General features: G+C 38.3%; 1 protein-coding gene across 1 annotated transcript in view; it reads right to left on the bottom strand.

Moving 5' to 3' along the window:
* The window catches only part of FMN2 (formin 2), a 246,456-nt gene that overhangs the window by 74,397 nt on the left and 150,902 nt on the right, over window positions 1-21,157 (bottom strand). The window contains exons 9-13 of the mRNA XM_084623958.1: window positions 12,645-12,736; window positions 12,344-12,473; window positions 10,494-10,640; window positions 8,331-8,390; window positions 7,975-8,095 (exon numbers count right to left, since the gene is read on the bottom strand). Coding sequence (XP_084480084.1) covers window positions 7,975-8,095; window positions 8,331-8,390; window positions 10,494-10,640; window positions 12,344-12,473; window positions 12,645-12,736 — 550 coding nt within the window. The remainder of the gene's footprint in view (window positions 1-7,974; window positions 8,096-8,330; window positions 8,391-10,493; window positions 10,641-12,343; window positions 12,474-12,644; window positions 12,737-21,157) is intronic.

The raw sequence follows: 21,157 nt of genomic DNA, 5'->3' as shown, positions 1-21,157 counted from the left end.
TTTAATCGCTTGACAGCCCCAGTTTAAAGACATTGCTCTCAATAAAAGAGCCTAGCTAAACATTAACAATATCCAGGGACTGGGTCTATCAGTTGGTAAAGCTCAAGGAGGTTCAGTTGAAGTAAGTATCCAGAAGTTTGAATATGAAACAAAAACTATAGCATCCTCTCCCTTCTATCAGGCCTCTGATCCAAACTGCATTAAATTTACCACCTTAAATAATTGGTCCCATCTCTACTCCTTTTTAAAAAGGGCCCTCATATCTGATTTCCTCTATGCTATGTTCACTGCAAATTAACTGCCACCCTGGGGTTTCCTTGTTACCTGCATAACTTTAGAAGTCTCTAAACATGAAAGCAAATGACTGGATTGCAGGAAGAAAGCAAAAAACGTCAGGGACTTATCTGAAACTGCAAAAATGTCTGGTTTGCCGGTACAGGTAAAGTGAACAGGGGTATGTATACATCACAATCACAAATTGGTGACCACAGTCACCACAGCTGACAGTCTTGTTGGCCATCTCAAATGAAGCCAAGGTCTGAATAGCGTTATAAACTGAATTACCTTCTCAGCTGTCAAGCTGGTCTTTCCATCTCTATTTTCCAAATATGAATAGAAAGTAGTAAATAGCAAAGAACTCTACTGTACACAGCTTTGTAAGACAATAGATTTCAGAACCCTGCAGTCTATACTACTCATTAGGATTGTACTGCCCTTGTACTTTCTTCTAAGAAGTTTAAAATCTTAAATAAAAAAAATACCTAACATCAGCATATGGACATAGGAAATGCTACACTGGATTAGACCAACGGTACATACAAGCTGGTATCTTGTCTTCAAAAATGACCAGCACCATATGCTTCAGAGGACTATGTATAAACCTCGTACTGGACTAATTCAGAAACTTTGTCATGGGGAAAGTTTCTAACACTTAGACAATTAGTGTTTGATATTTCTTGAAGCATGATGATATTTCACACACGTATGTTGCTCTCTGATTAGTATCCACACATTTTTGAATAGTCAGTCTACCACAGTATGTATTATTTTCCTCCCTGCATAATACAGTATATGTGAAATGAGAACACTTTAAAACAGTGATGGACAAGCATAAATATTCAGGTATCCATACTTCAGACTCTCATCCATATCTTGCTGGTCTGAAAATTGGAAAAGGTAGACGGAAGGAAAATTGGATGGAAAATCTGATAACAAGCTTTGGTAATATTTCTAAAGCTTCCCAGTTCCAGATGTGTCTAATACCATGAGAATAGCCTCTGCCTCACCCGGTATTTCTATGAACAAAGCCTCTAATACAAAAGACATTTTTCAACAGCAGCATACGTTTGGTTCAAGGTTTGGGTGACTCTCCTTTTACCTGACCAAGTTCATCTATCCTAACATGGCAGATTTTATTTGCTATGAGGTTAGCACAGTAAAACTGAACACAATCAAAGAGCCCAAACTGATCAAGGACCACTTACACAGTCTGAAGAGAAACGGAATGGAGAAGATGTTTCAGTGAACAAGAAATATGTGATGAGTATGTGTACTTTCTGGTTAAGTGACACTCTCGAGATGTACAATAGAAGTGATAAAATGTAGGGTCTAACAACTGTTTTCCCAGCACCTCCAGTGTTTTCATGTAACATTTACAACTACAATCTGCAACTTTAAGGACAGTTAAGAATTTCATGAAGGGGAATGAAACTAGCATCATCTGAAAGACAAACTCTGCCACAAATAGAACAAGCTCTCAGTTTTCTTTTATTTATTTTTTTGGTATTGTTAAGACTTACACTAAGAACTGCTCAGGCTTCAAGGGCTTTCATAGACAGCTCCTTGTTTGGAGTTTTAAGGACAGTAAAACATGACTCACAGATTGACTGAAAGCCTGGCTTTAGTTTACATCTGGTTTAGGTTTAGGAGTCTGCATGCTGCACAGTTTCAGTAATTAACCCATTCAGTGATGGCTGCACAAGCTGCTGGAGTGTGTTGATGCAGAGTTCATGATTTATAAGCAAAAGCAATATTTTATTTTTTTTTAGCATGCTCTCTATGCTTCGGAATAACTGGAATTGAGTGACTTCCTCAAGCACAGATGTATTGGTGTATTTAACTAATATTTATCTTGACAGATTTGGCATTTACTAATAAAAAGGCAGTAAGCATCTTTTCTGAAAATGAGCATGTTAATATTACACATCTGGCTCTGTATCTCATCACACTGCCTCATATAGATAGAAAACTGTAAAAAATATTTAATGATCTTTAAAGTCTTAACATTTGTAAAAAAATTAATTGATGTGATCGCAAGACTTAAATTTTGAGACTAAAAACAATGAAACACTGGACGAATTTATTAAAAAATTATGAGATGGTGCTACAAAATATATTTAGAACAGATAGCAAGAGGAGTATTGCAGAGTCAATTAATTCAGCCCTCTCAGAGTTGAGGAGTTCCTCATGTAACTTACTCTATTCGCCTTCCCCGAAGACTGGGAATACAAGCATAGAAGCACATTCAGGCCTGGTGCGGGAGAGGGTAGCAAATCATTGAGTGACCCCTGTGGTTGCTCCCTTGATCAGCACTAATCTGATGCCAAGCATCATGCGCAAATGGTTGGGAGGATAGTTGAAGGTGGATATGGGCTGAAAATTGGGACAAATAGGGATTTGCAGGAATGAGGATGACATTCAAGTACAGATGAGGGTAATGTGCTTTTTGGACATTAACCTCTGAGTACATGATATTACTGCCCTTTTGACCTAATTCATCACCACTCATGAATGGTGATTGCTTTGCAAATTGTGAATTTGGCTCTCCATGTGTCAAATCACAGACACAAGAGCAGAGGCTTATAGTTCCAGGTAAAAGCAAAAGAAAATTGTAGATGTGGTAAATCAGGAATATTTGTATACCTCTCAGGGTTGCTGAAGCTTTTCCGGAAAATACTTTGAAAATATGACATTCTGCACAAGTGCTAAGTATTCTTATAAACATTTTTCAGTCACATAATTCAGAGATGGGAGAGACTGATTCGGTAATCTAGTCTATCCCCATGCAAATGCAGGATTATTCAGCGAATCGTAGATTCTCAGAATACATACAAAATAGCACTAAAAAGCATATTGTTTATGTCACCACAATTACCTTGTTAATTTATAATGTCCATGGTTGTCAACTGAATATGATAATAGTACTACCACATCATGACACGCAAACAAGCTCTGGCAGATTCAGGATTTTAGATCAGTCAGTTCATACTATACTTGGTTGGGTTCTTACATTTTTACTAGTTAGGCAGAAAATAAATCTAACCTTGTGTTTTTAATTCTATTTCACTGGAACTTTAGTGGAAGTTGGGCAATACATTACAACTGATGAATTTTATGCTTGTGAATTAATTTACTATTGTAGAGCTCCCATGACAAGAGCCATTTTCCAGATGGTTTAAACTCACCATAAGAAGTGCTTCAGAAACACTAAAAGAAAAGGAGTACTTGTGGCACCTTAGAGACTAACAAATTTATTTGAGCATAAGCTTTCATGAGCTACAGCTCACTTCATCAGATGCTTTCAGTGGAAAACACTATACTTCTTACTGCCTTTTTAGTGTTTTACCTCTTCCCTGCCCTGAATCCAAGTCCAGTTTTCTACGTTATCTTCCTCCCCTTCCTCTCCTCCAATCTCCATCACTCTGATGGCTAGAATTTGGTGTAGTTTCTGATGAGTACTATACCTCAGATGCCAGGTATCAATGAAGACCCTTCCCCTTTTTACTTCCAGTGAAAGTCTTTGATTCACCTAAAAGGTAGATTTCAAAATCCGTGTAGTAATGGAAACAAAAATACCCTTTCACATCTAGAAAATTACTTTGATAATCCTAAATAGTAGATATACACAATGCAGAAACCTTTGCATCAAAAATCTTCTTCCATTGTTTCTGTGACCTTAGCTACCTGACTCTCTTTACATGGTCAGTTGATTTATGTCATGTGGTGAGTGCTAAAATTTCTCTCGTGGAATGACATAAGAACAGAAGTCATTACTTGTCATGACTGCATGAAGGAGGGCTGCTGACAGCCAGGAGAGATCAAAAGCAGATCAGGTTGCTTAGCAAACTATATGTCACTGAACTCAGAAAGGCTAAATTGAGAATCCTGGAGAGCTGAGAAATCTGGGGGCAATTGATGGAGACAAATTCAGTAGGTATATTAATAAAATACCTAGCTGTTCTTCAGTCTTCTGTTTATTAAAATGTCTAGTACATAACACATTAATCCCCACCATATATTCTTTTTAAACAAGAACATCAGAAATAAACTGCCTGTGAGTTTAATAATGTATGGTGTACACTGGTACACTGTAATTTGTGTATATCTTTAATTCCTCATTTTTTACCATTTTGTAACTGAAATCTCTGTTCCAAGCAAGAAGGCAGCAGGCATCCAACTTACTTTTCCAAAATTCTTTTAGATTAACACTTTTAGACTAATTAAACTCTTGGAACAGGTTTTCTTCACTAATATTTGCAAACCGCAAGGCATACAATTCATAAACTTAAACATAGACAAAAGCCTATGCAGACATAATGGGAAAGGCATAAAGATATGGAAATCATGAGTGTTTTTTTTCCTTGAAGCATCTCAAAAAACCTACCCCTTTGATACAAGCAAGCATCCAAGCTGATCACTGTGAATTAGCATTTCACAGAAATCATCTAAAACAAATCCAATATGGCTTTAAGTCTGCATGTCTCTCTGTGTGTTACTTACATATTTAGATTGTAATAAAGGCTTAAAATGGAAACCTTTGTAACCATAAGTCTAGCAGCTGATTCCAGCAATTGCTATATTTTCCAATCTCATTCTGAAACAAACCTATTGGACTGAGGTTTCCCATGACTGATCTCTATTCAAAAAGGTAATTTTTTTTCTTCTTCTTCTTTTTTTTTTTAAAATTTTAGGAGGGTAAGAAAAAAGCCCATTGTAATAAAATTTTAACATACTTTTTGAATATGGACACCGTATTTTTTAAAAGTGAAATGGACTGGTGCCTTTGTTCGAATTGAAAACAGTCTTTGTTGTACCAAAGTTATGAGTGATTGAAAGTTTCTGACTTGCAGTTAAAAAAAAAAAAATAAAGGTGAAATTCTGACCCTACTGAAGTCAATAGGAGATTTGCCATCGACTGCAATGGGGTAAGAATTTCACTAAGAGTCTACAACCTTGCACTTAAACATGAATGCATGTGCACACAGCTACTTAAGGATCTAATATTTCAAGGTACTGAACACCTCTTGAGTTTTGTCAGCTATCACTGCTGTCAAATGCAGAGAAGTACTGTGTCAGGAGACGATCTTCACCTTGCAGATTCTAGCCCTAAGTGTTCAGCTATTTAGGTAGGAACTTGCTAGTTTAAGGAATTTATAAGATCCATTGGAAAATCAGCAATGCTTGAATAAAGCATGAGCTAAATAAATAGTTATAAGAAAGGCAATTGAAGCCAGATTCATTTTCTCCCTTTTTTCAGATAAAAGTTATATGACATTTTAAAAACAGCATTCGGACATGGTTAACTTTGCCCCATTGAAAACCTTAAATGCACTAATTTATTCCGGATAATGCATAAAGTGTCCAAGGTGGTGAGCTTAACATACCTAGAGCAACTTTAACTGTTGGAATTTCCTGACTTGTGAGTGCTTGAACTTGTATTTTTAATGTTGTATTAACACTAGTTTTTGCACCTAGGTTGACATTCTCCCATGGTGTGGAGGGCCAGCATAAGGCATTCTGCACCATTCAAGGCATGCAGTAAAGCTGTGAAGGACTGTGGTTTGGTTTTGAGTGGGTTCCTCTATATAGGACCTGGAAGAGCTCCTACACTGGTCCCAAATTGGCTATTGCTAAGAGAAGTGTGCAGAAGAGATCATGGAAGATGTAGCTACATGGATTCAGTCGCCCTAACAAACTGAGCAGTCACTATTCCAGGTTAGGGGCTGAAGCAATGGCACTAGAGTGATCAGGCTGCAGCCCCATGGTAGGTTGAGGAAGAAATATAATTTCCATCCCCATATAACCCATGCTTAATTCCCCCACACAAGGCCCAATAACTCCACATGGATGGTGCAAATTTCACTCTTAATGTAAAGATATTTCAGCTTTTGTCAATGCAAAAAAAACAGCTTTGAAAATTTCTCATGGTGACATATGAGGAATTATGACCCTAATCCATGGGAGTGTGCTAATAAAGTTTGCGGATGATACAAAACTGGGAGGTATTGCCAATTTAGAGAAGGACCAGGATATCATACAGGAGGATCTGGATGACCTTGTAAACTGGAGTAATAGGAATAGGATGAAATTTAATAGTGAGAAGTGTAAGGTCATGCATTTAGGGATTAATAACAAGAATTTTAGTTATAAGCTGGGGACGCATCAATAGAAGTAACAGAGGAGGAGAAGGACCTTGGAGTATTGGTTGATCACAGGATGACTATGAGCTTCCAATGTGATATGGCTGTGAAAAAAGCTAATGCGGTCTTGGGATGCATCAGGAGAGGTATTTCCAGTAAGGATAATGAGGTTTTAGTACCGTTATACAAGGCACTGGTGAGACCTCACCTGGAATACCGTGTGCAGTTCTGGTCTCCCATGTTTAAGAAAGATGAATTCAAACTGGAACAGGTACAGAGAAGGGCTACTAGGATGATCCAAGGAATGGAAAACTTGCCTTATGAAAGGAGACTCAAGGAGCTTGGCTTGTTTAGCCTAACTAAAAGAAGGTTGAGGGGAGATAGGATTGCTCTCGATAAATATATCAGAGGGATAAATACCGGAGAGGGAGAGGAATTATTTAAGCTCAGTACCAGTGTGGACACAAGAACAAATGGATATAAACTGGCCACCAGGAAGTTTAGACTAGAAATTAGGCTAAGGTTTCTAACCATCAGAGGAGTGAAGTTTTGGAATAGCCTTCCAAGGGAAGCAGTGGGGGCAAAAGATCTATCTGGCTTTAAGATTAAACTGGATAAGTTTATGGAAGTGATGGTATGATGGGATAACATGGGTTTTGGTAATTAAATATTCATGGTAAATAGGCTCAATGGCCTGTGATAGGATATTAGATGGGGTGGGATCTGAGTTACCCAGGAAAGAATTTTCTGTAGTATCTGGCTGGTGAATCTTGCCCATATGCTCAGGGTTTAGCTGATTGCCATATTTGGGGTCAGGAAGGAATTTTCCTCCAGGGAAGATTGGAAGAGGCCCTGGAGGTTTTTCACCTTCCTCTGTAGCATGGGGCACGGGTCACTTGCTGGAGCATTCTCTGCTCCTTGAAGTCTTTAAACCACGATTTGAGGACTTCAATAGCTCAGACATAGGTGAGAGGTTTTTCGCAGGAGTGGGTGGGTGAAATTCTGTGCAAGAGGTCAGACTAGATGATCATAATGGTCCCTTCTGACCTTAGTATCTATGAATCTATGAAGTACTTAAACCTGCACCTAACTTCAAGAACCATTCTGAATCAGCGTCTATATGCCTTCATTCTTGGGTATCGGGATCAGACAATATCCACCAGATAATCATTTGCAAACTGCAAAAGCTACTGTATGAACTCACTTCACAAGGCTGAACTGGGGGCAGGGGTTGTCTCCAGGGAAACTGGGGCAGCTAGTTTATGCTGCTTCATCTTTACTCCTCAGCAATACTCAGAACTGCATCTGAACATTTTCCTGACATGTAATTCATTTAAAAATCTTGATACCATGGCTATAACATATGCTGATCACTCGCTCTAAAAACACCAACCAGTAGAGTTAATCAAGTCAAGGATACAAAGGCAAAACGTAGGAGGTAAGATCTACCTTTCATAATGTATTTTACAGATGAGCAAGTTTCCAGAAATTATACAAAAAGTGAAATAGAGCTATATGTTATTGACATATCTGTAGTCTGATCTAGTTACAGTACCTCGCAAATCTTTTTTTAGTTTGCGAAGATCTTTTTGAAAGTCTTCAAATTTCATTTGTGAAGCCTGAAAGAGGTCCTGTGGCTCTGGAAGAGGAAAGATGCATTGCTCTTTTCCAGCATCCTGACAAAAATATAAATGAACATTTACTTTACCTTTATTTTTAAAGGTATACATTTTAAATAACTAGCACTTATTAAAATTTTACTTATTAAAACAGATAGTGGACAGTTAGCACTAGTATTACTTATGAATAAGAACATACAGATTAAAGTAGTCTTAACCAATATAAGGTAATACAAGTTTTAATAATAAGTTTATGTAATTTTATTTAAATTGGCAAAGGTAACTCACTCACCTCATCAAAATTACGCAAATAATATGAGACAATATATGATAGAAGACTTCTGCTATTATCCTGTGTAGAAAAAACAAAATAATAAAGTTAAATTTTATTGTGTTACTATGTCATATTTAAAGTATAGTAGGGTCTATTAACTTTTTTTTTTAAAAAGCTACAATTAAATCACCTTTATTCTAGAAGAGCAAGGGAATTCTGAATGGAAGCTAATGTTCCTTACTGAATGATGCTGTTAACAGCAAAACACACCCTTAAGTCCTTTGCTGAATAGGGATGGACTTAAGGAAGTACTTAAAGCCAAAAAGATGCTTAACTACTTTGCTGAGTTGTGGCCTTAAATGAAAAAATATTTCAGTCTCTCTGCAGATATTACATCGGATCACATTTATACTCAGGTCATATTTTCAAGCTTTTCTTCACAACCAGGAAGGCTTGAAACTTACTTTGCTTTCCTAAATGAAAGTTGAGTTTCTGATATAATCAGCTCACTCCAGGAGTCAGTGCTATAACCGTGGGTGTATAGTGCCTTTGCCTTGCTTACCATTTTCACCCAAATGGCTATGCTAGGCAGCTTTAATAATAGGATATTTACCATCACTACCATTTCTTTCATGAAACTGTTCCACAGCCCAGTGACTCTCTGTATTGTATATACAGGCCTGACAGATTCATATGACGAAACTTGGGTTAGTATAGGAAACACATCACATTTTAGATGTTAGGACTCCCAGTATTAGGTATTTCATATGGTAATTATAACATGTCATAAATATAAAGGGAAGGGTAAACCCCTTTAAAATCCCTCCTGGCCAGAGGAAAACTCCTCTCACCTGTAAAGGGTTACGAAGCTAAAGGTAACCTCGCTGGCACCTGACCAAAATGACCAATGAGGAAACAAGATACTTTCAAAAGCTGGGAGGAGGGAGAGAAACAAAGGGTCTGTGGGTCTGTCTTTATGCTGCCTTTGCCGGGGATAGACCAGGAATGGAGTCTTAGAACTTTTAGTAAGTAATCTAGCTAGGTATGTGTTAGATTATGATTTCTTTAAATGGCTGAGAAAAGAATTGTGCTGAATAGAATAACTATTTCTGTCTGTGTATCTTTTTTGTAACTTAAGGTTTTGCCTAGAGGGATTCTCTATGTTTTGAATCTAATTACCCTGTAAGGTATCTACTATCCTGATTTTACAGAGGGGATTTCTTTACTTCTATTTACTCCTATTTCTATTAAAAGTCTTCTTGTAAGAAAACTGAATGCTTTTTCATTGTTCTCAGATCCAAGGGTTTGGGTCTGTGGTCACCTGTGCAAATTGGTGAGGCTTTTTATCCAACATTTCCCAGGAAAGTGGGGGGTGCAAGTGTTGGGAGGATTGTTCATTGTTCTTAAGATCCAAGGGTCTGGGTCTGTAGTCACCTAGGCAAATTGGTGAGGCTTTTTACCAAACCTTGTCCAGGAAGTGGGGTGCAAGGTTTTGGGAAGTATTTTGGGGGAAAAGACGCGTCCAAACAGCTCTTCCCCAGTAACCAGTATTTGTTTGGTGGTGGTAGCGGCCAATCCAAGGGCAAAGGGTGGAACATTTTGTACCTTGGGGAAGTTTTGACCTAAGCTGGTAAAGATAAGCTTAGGAGGTTTCCATGCAGGTCCCCACATCTGTACCCTAGCGTTCAGAGTGGGCGAGGAACCTTGACATAACACCTACTTAGTCATTTTTCACTATTTTCTCTCTCCCAAATACTTCAAAATCAGTATTTACTAGAACTGTTTTTTGTTACAACAGTTTCCACTTCTGAAACATATATAGTTTTAAAGAGTAAAATTAATTATATTGAAGGAAACACTCACTGAAAATAAAAACCATAAATATGCAGCATATGGAAATTCAAATATACACTAAGTTAGGGAGTAAGACAATTTCTAATTTAAGAGACTGATTTGTTCATCAGTTTAATAGCCATAGAGAAGGCAGATTCATTTCCAAATTGTTCTACAAATAAATTCACTCTATAAGTGCAATCAAAGTTGTATCCACTGATAAATATTTCTGTCTGATACTAGCTTTAACTTTATATGAGGTCTGGTAAACATTTATTAAGAAAAGTGCGATAAAGCAGCACTCTGTTAGTAAAGAATGAAATATTGTTCTACAGTCAATATACTTACACTGCTCTTAACATCTTTCAGCTTTGGAAGAATGTCCAATCCAAACCCATCTGCCTGTCCCCGTGTCCTGTTTCCACCATTCATGTAATTTCCAAATGCGAGAACCAAACCCAGAACCTGCATAACTCCTGACCCACTTTTCAAAGTCTGTAAAACAGGATATTTATATATAAAAACGTAAAATCTCAGTTGAAATCCTTAATAAGTCAAAGAAAAAAATTAAGTATGGATATCAGTAATTAACAGATTTATTACAAGCTTTATATTGCAGTTTGATGTTGCATTTTACACTGTAGCTATAATTTTGGAGAACATCAAACTCATATCAGGGACACTCAAATCTAACGCAGTAATGACAATTTTCAGCAAATTAAATTCACTCTAATTTTAGCACACCTGATTACTCTCAAAATGGGTATTTGAGGGGAAAATGGTATTTGTAGGTTTCAAGTTACTACATTCTTTATGCATAGGGCCCTACCAAATTCACGGTCCATTTGGGTCAATTTAACGGTCATAGGATTTTAAAAACTGTAAATTTAATAATTTCAGATATTTAAATCTGAAATTTCATGGTGTTGTAACTGTAGGGTTCCTGAGGCAATGGAGTGCCGAAGTTAGAGGGCATGGTATGATATTGCCACCTTTATATCTGCACTGCTGCTGACAGGGCCCTGCCTTCAGAGCTGGGTGCCTGGCCAGCAGCCACCGCTCTCCAGCCACTCAGCTCTAAAGGCAGTGCCGAAGTAAGGGTGGAAATACTGCAACCCCCTTACAATTACCTTGCACTCCCCTCCCCCCAGCCCTCTCTTGCTGGGGACCTCCAGTTTGAGAAACGCTGGTCTCCCTCGTGAAATCTGGTCTTGTGTGTACTTTTACCCTATACTATACAGATTTCACGGGGGAGACCAGATTTCACAGTCAGTGACGTGTTTTTCACAGCCATGAATTTGGTAGGGTCCTATTTATGCAAAAAGAGAGTATGAGGTATAACAACAGATTGACCATTCAGAAGGAGGATCAGTACTTTCTTAGCAGACCATGGTATTACCTAGCGGTGCATTTACTTTGGTCTCTGATCCTGCAATCAGTTTTGCAAAAACAATAAATATATGGCACAAGGCAACTTGCAGGACTGGGGCCTTAGGGAACACACATTTCTAATAGGAAGAAGCAATTATTTTTTAAAATGTCCATTGTATAAAGATTAAATTTATCCTAAGTATGTTTAAATGTTTCTTACAAGCATTAGGCTATGAAAAACTAACTCTGCATTACTTCAACAAAGCTATTGATTTAGTAGTAATTTTACACCAACCTTTTCAAGACACATCACAAACAGCAGAATTGGCATTATTTTTCTTTAATAAAAGGCTTAAGAAATTTGCATAGTATTAATTTAAGTATGCAACCTTTTATCTGTTGCTAAGGAGGCAGCTCGTTTAGATCAGATATTTCAGATCTGTTGAACAGACACATTCAGAATCAAAGCATGCACTTAAAATGAGCTAAAATGGCATTCGTTTGGAAAGTGCAAGAAGTGAGACAGTAACTATGAAGACAGAAGATTTTTGCTTTGGCAAAAGCAGAAGTTACAGTATTCTCTAGAGGCTGATGTGTATTGGCTGCAAACTCGTGATGTTATAGTTCAGCAGCGAAAGCCAATTTTAAAATTTGCTTTGATCTTGGAGTACAATCATAAAATGTTCCATTCTGCAGGACTGCTATCCCTCAAATTTAATGAGTGCTTAAAGGAAATAAAAGAAAACTTTTGAAATATGAGTACAGCTGAACAAGAAAGATTAAATATCAGAAAATCTAGCTCTACCTTTATATGGACCACAACCCACCTCACACAGTTTCTGTAGCAATTCAAGTTTGCGATGGATAGAGCAAATGGTTTCTGAAAATGTTGATTGGAACAGGATACAAAATACTCGTTCTGAAAAGTTGGGGATTAGTGAGAGTTCATAAAGAAACCTGGAGGAATGATTAAAGAAAATGATTTAGTTTAGTTAGTGAAGGTTTTTCACTTCTATTTGCTTCTTCCTAACACTTCCAGTTAGGTTACTAGAGCAAATTAAGTTTCCCTAAAGAATGCAGCATACACATCTCCCAGAAAACTTGTTCTGTTGAAGACAGTGTCCTTACTGTTCAGGTTTGTCCAAAGATTTGGCATTCTCCCTCTCTTTCGATGATTTGCCGTGCTTTTCTATTTTTTCCAGTTCATCTGATTGTGCTCTCTGGAAAAAACAAGCAAACAAAGGAATTAAAAAGTGTTTATTCAAAAGCTAGACAATTAAACTTTACAAATAATTATGCCCTTGTAACCTCACTTCTTTTTAACTTTACTTTTTAGCATCTGTTCATGGTAACACTACTTAATTTGTAGAGTCATTTTAAGTGTAAATATGTTTGATTCAAAACAGAACATCTCTGAATTCTCCAAATAAAATTATTGACTATTAGTAATCTGCAAAACATTTATTTATTCAAGTATGTATTGAGACAATGCTTTTTCTTCCTGCCCTCCTCTCCCTTTTATTTTGCTTTTGGCTGTTTATAAAACCTCCAAGATCAAAGTATTTCCCTTTTAAGTGGTATTTCTCATTCAAAAATCAGTTGGGTTGCAAATGAACGCAATTTGATCTATAGCTACATATATTGTATTTTTAACTAAATCAAAGGGGTTCATATTGTTTAGTGTTATTAACTTTTATTTGTGGCACCTTAGAGACTAACAAATTTATTAGAGCATAAGCTTTCGTGAGCTACAGCTCACTTCATCGGATGCTTATGCTCTAATAAATTTGTTAGCCTCTAAGGTGCCACAAGTACTCCTTTTCTTTTTACGGATGCAGACTAACTCGGCTGCTACTCTGAAACTTAACTTTTATTCAGGATTTTGAAAAAGGAATGGAACAACAAAAATAATTATTGAACTGATTTAAATGCAAGTATCATATAAGAAACACATAACAATACATGAACAAACAACTATGGTATTTTTTCCTGGAGTATAATGAATCTCACTGTATCTTAAAAAATAACCCACTGCAATCACATGTAAATTTCATTTTTCTTCTCAACTTTAGTTCCTTGGATGACCCTGTATTAGGGTGTGTGGTTATTTTTTGAATATTCCTGATAAGTGGAGAGATATTTCATAGGTCACAAATCTTTCTATATTCACTGCAATGCTACAATTAATTTTCCTAACTATAGTGCTGCATTATTGGGTGGAATTTTTCTTTTTGGTTTCATGACGATTTTTAACATGTGTTTGTAACTCCTGACAAAAGTATAACATACAGGGGAAAGTAAGTTAGTTTAACTCCAAAGTACTTATCTTTACCCTAGGAGGAAAAAGTGTTCATATCTTAACATATAATATTATGGGAACTGGAAGACAACAGGGGAACCAACCAACACTTCGACACACAACCATTCTTAGCATCCTCCCCTCCCATGAAGGACCAAAACCAAAAGACAAGCAGGACTTGAGTACCTCAATGTGTCCTGCATTAACAAGTTTGGAAGGAGAACACTGGGACTCTAAATAGATGATTTATAGTGTCCAACTTTGGCAGTCAACATGGAGCCACAAGAATTAGTCCTCCAGGTAAAATTTCTTTGAAGACCACTTGACTTGAAGAGGTCCAATGCCACATGCTCTCCAACCAGTCGGAATGTCAGGGATTGTTCCCATAGGCACAGGATCTGTTCTGTTCAAAACAGTCAGCCTCCCAGTAGTCTTTTGAACATGCAAGGTGCCAATGGATAAGATATTCTCTGCCTGAGCAAAGAGATCCATTATCTTTTTCAACAGCAGGCTTGGTTCTTGGCTACCTTTCTGATTACGAACAATCTGATGAGGTTCAATAAGGATAAGTGCAGGGTCCTGCACTTAGGATGGAAGAATCCAATGCACCACTACAGACTAGGGACCGAATGGCTAGGCAGCAGTTCTGCGGAAAAGGATCTAGGGGTGACAGTGGACGAGAAGCTGGATATGAGTCAGCAGTGTGCCCTTGTTGCCAAGAAGGCCAATGGCATTTTGGGATGTATAAGTAGGGCCATAGCGAGCAGATCGAGGGACGTGATCGTTCCCCTCTATTCAACATTGGTAAGGCCTCATCTGGAGTACTGTGTCCAGTTTTGGGCCCCACACTACAAGAAGGACGTGGATAAATTGGAGAGAGTCCAGCGAAGGGCAACAAAAATGATTAGGGGTCTGGAACACATGACTTATGAGGGGAGGCTGAGGGAACTGGGATTGTTTAGCCTGCAGAAGAGAAGAATGAGGGGGGATTTGATAGCTGCTTTCAACTACCTGAAAGGGGGTTCCAAAGAGGATGGCTCTAGACTGTTCTCAATGGTAGCAGATGACAGAACGAGGAGTAATGGTCTCAAGTTGCAGTGGGGGAGGTTTAGATTGGATATTAGGAAAAACTTTTTCACTAAGAGGGTGGTGAAACACTGGAATGTGTTACCTAGGGAGGTGGTAGAATCTCCTTCCTTAGAGGTTTTTAAGGTCAGGCTTGACAAAGCCCTGGCTGGGATGATTTAACTGGGAATTGGTCCTGCTTCGAGCAGGGGGTTGGACTAGATGACCTTCAGGGGTCCCTTCCAACCCTGATATTCTATGATTCTAATACAACAGCAGTATTGTACATGTGTAGTGTACCCCACCACTTTTGGGAGAGGGGGATAAGATTTGTCAAGGGTAATTTGACAGCCTTTGTCTCTAGGATGTAGACTACTGTGCAATACCCGGCACTGTGGATTTCCCTACCTGGAAGTCCTCCTTTATTTAGAAAGCAGAATCCATTTGAGTCTTAGATAAGGTTTCTCTGACAGTGTTCATTCTGTTTAAGGCTTTAGTCAAGTGATTCCTGACTGATTTGGGAGTGGTAGAGCTCATGTAGCTTTCTAGACTCTCATTGTCTATCCCTGCCCCAAGGAGAAGTTGTTGAAGGGACCTCTCATGATATTGGGGACAGGGAATCAGGTTTTGACATAAAATATTATCCCTAGGAGGTTCATCAGATGTTTCCATAGCTGTATTAAGGCAATCTAGGCTCAATGCACACCATGGACATGCACACACAAACACACAGGGCTTTTCCATTGTGTCATGACCCTGTTTCCCACACTTGGAATGACTGCAGCAGCGGTCCCTACCCAATTAGTGCAGAACTACAGGAGCAGCAAATGCCCACCCCTTTCTCTCCTCCACGACAGGCAGGAGTGTTTCGCTCCCCTTCAGGGCATCAGGAATGGTATCAGGTGACCCACTCTATAAATACTTAGATCCCAGATGCTAAGGTGCATCTACTTGAGTAAACCAGGCCTACCACTCTATTCTCTTTCTGCTGCACCCACAATCCTCTTCTCAAGTGCTGTTGGCAAGAGACCCCAGATCAGTAAGTTTGCAGTTATAGACACATATAGGGCACTTCACACCTCTCAGACTAATTCTTTCAGGGTGCCTGCAGATATCACACTGCATCAGCTATGCTAAGGTCACATATTCAAGATTTTCTGCACAGCCATAAGGGCTAGACACACTTTTTTATAGAATGAAACCCAATAAATTGATGTAAGCAACTGGCTGCAGGAGCTATGGCTATTAGCCCTGACCTTCAGCACCTATGCATTAATTTTCATAGAATCCAAGAAATATAGAGCTGAACAAAGCTAGTCCATGCCCCACTCTGAAGCAGGACCACGTATCCCTAATCCCTGACAAGTGTTTGTTCAACGTATTGATCGGAATTCTACAACCTCCCTTGGTAATACCTTCCAGTACTTAACTATCTATATCTCCTTTGCTGCAGATTAAGCCCAATACTTTTTTTGTCCTACCATCAGTGGACATGGAGAATAATTGATCACTGTCCTCTTAATAACAGCCCTTAATATATTTGAAGGCTTAACAGGTCCCAGCTCAGTCTTCTTTCTTCAAGGCTAAGGATGTCAGGTTTTTTTAACCTTTCCTTCTAGACCTTTTTGTAGCTGTCCTCTGGACACTGTCCCCACTTTGTCCACATCTTTCCTAAAGTGCGGTGGCCAGAACTGGACTATTGCCTAGCCAGATATTCCCCATTTTGCTGCTGATTTTTTCTTCCTAAATTAGTATTGTGCACTTGTCTTTATTGAATTTCAGACCAGTTTTCCAATTTGTCAAGGTCATTTTGAATTCTAATCTTATCCTCCAAAGTGCTTGCAAACCGTCCCAGCTGCAGATTTTATAAGCATACTTTCCACTCCATTGTCCTAGTCATTAATGAAAATAATGAATAGTACTGGGCCCAGGACAGATCTGTGTGGGATCCCACTAGATACGCCCTCTCACTTGGACAGCAAATCATTGGTAACTATTCTGACTATAGTTTTTCAACCTGTTATGCACTCATGTTACAGTAATTTAATCTCGATTGTATTTTTCTAGTTTCCATATGAAAATGTCACATGGCACTGTGTCAAAAGCCTTTCTAAAATCATAACATTACACATCTTCTGCTTCCCCCCATCCAATAGGCCAGTAACCCTGTCAAAGAAGAAAATTAGGTTGGTTTGCCATTATATGTTCTTGAAAAGTCCATGCTGGCTATTCCTCACAACCCTATTATCCTCCAGGTGCCTACAAACTGATTGTTCAACAATTTGTTCCTGTATTTTTACAGATATTGAAGATACCTTAATAGATCTATATTTCTCTGGTCACCCTTTTTGGTCAGCCTTTTAAAGACAGGTACTTCATTGTCTCTTCTCCAGTCCTCTGCGAGCTCACCTATCCTCCATGAGTTCTTGATGATAATTGCCAACAGTTCTAAATTTGTGTCAGCTAGTTACTTGAGCACCATAGAGTGAATTTCATCAGGCCCTGCCAACCTGAATACACTTAACTTATGTCAATAGTCTTCAACCTGTTCTTTCCCTTTTCTGGCTTGTATTCCTTCCCTCTTGTTAATATTAATTGTGTTGAGTTTTGGGTCACAATTAACTTCTGTAGTGCAGATGGAAGGAAAGAGAATGTATCATCACCACACATGGCATTACTAGTCCCTCTTTTGTGCCTACAGGCTACAGATCCTGAGATTTTCTTTATTGCACTACTGAGTTTTTTGCTAGGTTAAAAAAAAGTGGTCCTCATGAGCCAGTTATCTTCTCTGAACTACGGACAATTTATAATTTTATCTGAAAGTACCCTTCATTTTGTGACCAAGAACATATTTTTGAGACCCTGCCAATTCCAGTTGCTTTAACACACTCTCTCTCTCATACAAACACACATACAGTTTAGTGCTGGATACTTTAAACACTACAAGCCTTGCTCTTTGACTCTGATGGAAGTCAATAGGGAGGGGACAGGTCAGAAGTCTTGAAAACACGTTGTTCCCCAACTTGAATCATAGAATATCAGGGACCTCAGCAGATCATCTAGTCCAACCCCCTGCTCAAAACAGTACCAATCCCCAACTTTTGCCCCAGATCCCTAAATGGCTCCCTCAAGGATTGAACTCACAACACTGGGTTGAGCAGGCCAATGCTCAAACCACTGAGCTATCCCTCCCCCACTAACTTTGGAACTGATGTGTATATAGGAGATGGTGCTCCCCTGTGAGCTTTGGAAGTAACAAGTGTGCGGGGGTAGGGGGAGAGGAAGGTCCTTCTGCGGCTGCTCGGGGACTTGAAGTTTCACAGTGGCAGAATGATCCCACTTTAGAGGCGTTAGGGAGTCTCTGCTGGTTGTCAATCGGAATCCTTTCAGTCTTGCCGTCCATGCCTTGCTACTTCCACTTCCATATTAATAAACTACGTGAGAGTTTACCCATCAGTCTGTCCCCAAGGAACAGAACTCAGAATATAAGCAGCTTTTACTCATCAAGTGTACACAAATATTTAATTAAATTCTATCATCCTATATTTTAACAACACATTAATCTGGAAAACTGATATGTTTAGTTTGCTTCTCTAGTCTAGCATTCAAAATCCCTTTGATAGTATTTCATTTGGTAAAAAAGAAGCTCCAGAAAGATTTGTGCTGTGGGGGTTACACATCTGAGGAGCTATAGGAGTACCCAGTATCATCTCCTGTCTCACTGCTATGATATACAGCTTTAGGATGATGGAGTATTTTAAAATGCAGGTGTTCCAGTGGATCACCTTAACCAAGAAGGACTTGTACCCTCAAAAGGCATGTCTTTTAGCAAGAAAAAGAGAACTGAGGACAGATAAACTAAGGAGAAATGTTGATCCTCTAACAGTTTGACATTTTTAGCCTTTGGAATGAGAATGTATTATAAGGTGTTATGAGGCCCTGATGAAGAGAAATTTGCTTGAAAAAACCCTACTGAAGGCATTGAGAAGACTAGCAGTTCCTTCTTCACAAGATAACAATTAATCACAGTTCCCTTCCCAAACTGTTTACACTACTCTGCAGGAATCACCAGAATGACCAGAGATGGGCCCAAGCCACAAAGCTTAGATTCAGACCTCCACTTCCCCAAGGTTAGGTCATGTCTACACTACAGATGGTATACCAGCATAGCTATGGTGCATTTGTGTTAACGCAGAGTACAGCGATGGAAGGGTAGGAACTCCACCTCCCCAAATGATGGTAGCTCAGACAAGATGGAAGCATTCTTCCATCAACTGAGCGGTGTCTATACCAAGGATTAGGTTGGCAGAAATACGATCTGCAGGAGTGTGGATTTTTCATACCCCATAGTGCCATAGCTATGTCAATCTAAGTTTTAACTGCAGACCAGGCTGCAGGGGATCAGAGTTTTGATTCAGGCTCATCTCCGCTAATATCATACATTAGGCTTCAGGGTGGGGACCGTTATCCTTAGGTATATGCTTTCTGCTAAGGTCAACAAAACAGTAGCAGGAAGTACCAGACAACTCCAAATGACTGAAACCAGTTGTGAATATAACGTGTGCCTGAAGAGACGTTGTGACTTTGTATCAAAAAGTAGCATTAATTTTAGCAAAGCCATTAACTTGAAACCACATGGCTCCATTGTAAATATCTAGCAGGGTTTCTAAAAAATGGATGATACAAAAAAAAGCAGATTTTTAATTAAAATCACATATTTGTACAAATTATATATATTTCTTTTAAAAATAAACCTGTTTAAAGTTAAATTTGAAGTTAAGGCCTACATTTACATTATTAAAATACAACAAAATATATATTGCATCAATGAGCACTCCTCAAGTTTTGATGCGTTAAAGGGTGCTTTGTTTTGCATTATATACAGACACAGGATAAAACATAACTACTGAGATTAACTCAAGTTTTACAAATATGTAGTGCTGTACACTAAGTATCTGTGTGTTTTTCAGTCTTCACAATGGAACATATACGGGTATTTCCATTTTTCCAAATTGTAAGTACTTTGTTTCTTTTGTGGAGAAAAGCTTTTGGCTTAGTTACTTTTGGTTTCAGTTTAACTGACAGGTGCAGAGAGAATGTTTTCCTCATTTGGACTAGTTTATTTATACTTGAGAAACCAACTGGGAGTTGAAAAAGCAAGAAAACGTGTTTTCCTCTTTCAATATATGAACCACCACCAGGTGGGAGAGGATGAGCTTTACCAATTCTAAAACTAACCTAACCTGCTTAGGCACTTTTGCAATTCCACTAGGTGCCTATTTGCATCCTGAGGCTCCCAAATACCTTGGAAAATCTGGCTCATGGTGACCAGAAACAATCCATCAACTCACTAACTACAGTTAACACTTCCTTTGTTTACTAAAACAATTTTTGCATTTAAAACATACTTAAACTTACCTTCCCTCCCTCCATATGTATCCAGCACTTTTGAGATAGTTTTATTTCATTAATCCAAAAAGAGTTTAAACATTTTTGTGCATTTTAATTGAATTCCAATTTCCATCCAAATGCAGATTGACACAAATTGTGAGTCAAAAATTATCTAGTAATTAAGAAATGGGTTATTCACCATTTTCTAACACAACAAAAAGTAAAAATTAACCTGAACAAATGTATGTTGAGGTATAAAATTATTTAAGCAAAATGCATATAGATGTATACATCAGGGGATTGGACTAGATGACCTCCTGAGGTCTCTTCCAACCCTAATCTTCTATGATTCTATGTAGAGTATCCTCCTCGTTAGCAACGAACAAAAGAGTTTTGTTTATGTGGGCTTTTTAAAAAAGAAATTAAATTATTTATACATTTGGAACCCACACTTTTTGGTACTACAGCCAATGTATAGCCCATTAAGTAACAGCTCCTACAGACCACATCATTTAACTGCTCTGTGCTGTGCCCTAAAGACCTCTTCTGAAAAATACAGCTAATACTATTGTGTATCACCCACTGCTTATTCATCTCTATATGCAAAGCATTTTACAAAAGCAGGGGAGGGTTATTTATCACCATTTTACTGTTGACTTAAGTACAGAGGTTGAACTAATTTGTATGAGGCATGATGGTCTAGGGGATCATCTTAGACATGAGCATTATAGTTCAACCTTGGCCACAACTTCCTACGTAACTTTTATCCAGTGTCTCAAGCTTAAATCAATGCAGTACTCTGGTAGGGAATACAGGGTGAGGTTTAATTTCCACTAGAAACTGAAATTCCTTTCATTTTTGATATGGCTTGTTCAGAGGTTGAAAA

Source organism: Lepidochelys olivacea, assembly GCF_965140295.1.
Source record: "Lepidochelys olivacea isolate rLepOli2 genome assembly, chromosome: 3".
Taxonomy (NCBI): domain Eukaryota; kingdom Metazoa; phylum Chordata; order Testudines; family Cheloniidae; genus Lepidochelys; species Lepidochelys olivacea.
This window is presented reverse-complemented; position numbering and strand designations above follow the sequence as displayed.